Here is a 1,509-nt window from a genome sequence, read left to right as displayed (position 1 = left end):
AGCATGCTCACCGCATCAAGAGGAATTATTTTTCTCCATAAATTCCAGGTATGTACATGTCTGCCGTCTTTACGCCAGGGCATCAGAAGTGGTCATGTGACAAGTTCAAGCGGGTGACACATAGCAATGCCATTGCATCACAAAAAATTATCAATAACCCATCACATGGAAAACTTTAGATGGCAGTTCCAGAGCCATGTTTGCAAGATGTTTGACAGACATCAGTGTATCCTTCTAGTTACACACACTCTCATTTAATGAGTTGCATGTTGGAAATTGGTGAGAGATTGGTGATATAATCACCGGTTCGTGTCGAGACCGGTGACTTGAAACAGTCCTCTTTGCGTCGTCGATTGTGTAATAGACTGTCCTCCTTTCATAGTCTTATATAGAAGTAAAGTAATGTAATTGCAGGTGTTGGACATTGTTAAGTGCAAGCGATCAACACCCTACCTCAATTTACTACTGCTTTTGAGGCACCAATCATTACGGAGTGTGGTGATGGAAGGATTTCCTTCTATAGGAAAGCTCAAAAGCTAAAATTTACAGATACACGAATAGTGATTGTCTTTCAGAGACGGCTTTGGTGGTTCCCAGTCCCTCAAATCGGCAGTCCATGCTACACATTGGTATTCCCACACAGCGAACTTTTCTCATCTCAAAAAGGGTTTCGGGGCTATTGAATTATTATTTAAAAATATTGTCTGGCTTTCAAAGTACCTCTTTAATCAATTCTCCTTTAACGATGTTCTGAGGATGAGAAATCCCGGTAATGTATCTTCGTCGTCCTGTGCAGTAATGTAATGTATATGTATTCGCCTGAGGGGGTCTGGAAAAGAACTGAAGTGTTCTACATGCTGGAGACATTTATTGCTTCTACTGTCCACCAAGACTGCCATACGTAAAGCACTGCTTGTGATTTCATGCATTTACCTTTCCTAACAGTTTGTTATTTGAATCGGTTGACTTGTTTGTCCCTTCGTCCCCTTTTCTCCATATACTCACCTATAGGCATTGATTCATTCATTAATCATCCTACCCATTTAGGATTTCTAGCATATATTTACATGACAGTGCATCTTTCATTTACTCCAAATCCCATTCAGAGATCACTTATTCCCTCTAGAGATCCATTTTAGACCGAACAGTTTTAGCATAATTATCAGTGAAAATGCAAAAGTAAAATTACATGGAAAGGTAGGTATGCTGAATTTTAGTTGGATTTATTCACTTCTGGTAGCAAAGTTTGTGTTAATGTTGGGTGACCTTGCCCACATCCCCGATAGTAGAGTAGGATGCTTTCAGTCTTAAAATGAATTTGACTTTAACACTAAACTACCAAATTAGTAAACAATGGTGGTCTGATCTCAGCTCGGATGAACTCTACTGAAATGTGTTTCGGTTCTGAGTTGGACTCTCTCTGGAGGATTAATTCACGCCAGCAGGAGTCTCCTCAGCAGGCTCGGTTTCACCAATAGAGAGAACACACCCACCAGCTTCCTTTTCATC

At 40.4% G+C, this 1,509-nt stretch overlaps 1 protein-coding gene across 1 annotated transcript in view; it reads left to right on the top strand. All coding sequences in view use genetic code 11, as the record gives it.

Moving 5' to 3' along the window:
* The window catches only part of EGR_11053 (hypothetical protein), a gene marked incomplete at both ends in the record, with an annotated part of 2,706 nt that extends 1,567 nt beyond the window's left edge, over window positions 1-1,139 (top strand). The window contains 2 exons of the mRNA XM_024500302.1: window positions 667-769; window positions 1,012-1,139. Coding sequence (XP_024345283.1) covers window positions 667-769; window positions 1,012-1,139 — 231 coding nt within the window. The remainder of the gene's footprint in view (window positions 1-666; window positions 770-1,011) is intronic.
* Between the last annotated feature and the right edge of the window lie 370 nt (window positions 1,140-1,509).

The sequence above is a fragment of the Echinococcus granulosus genome (genome assembly GCF_000524195.1).
Source record: "Echinococcus granulosus chromosome Unknown EG_S00351, whole genome shotgun sequence".
Taxonomy (NCBI): domain Eukaryota; kingdom Metazoa; phylum Platyhelminthes; class Cestoda; order Cyclophyllidea; family Taeniidae; genus Echinococcus; species Echinococcus granulosus.
Note: the sequence above shows the minus strand (reverse complement) of the source record. Positions and strands in the feature narration are given on the sequence as shown.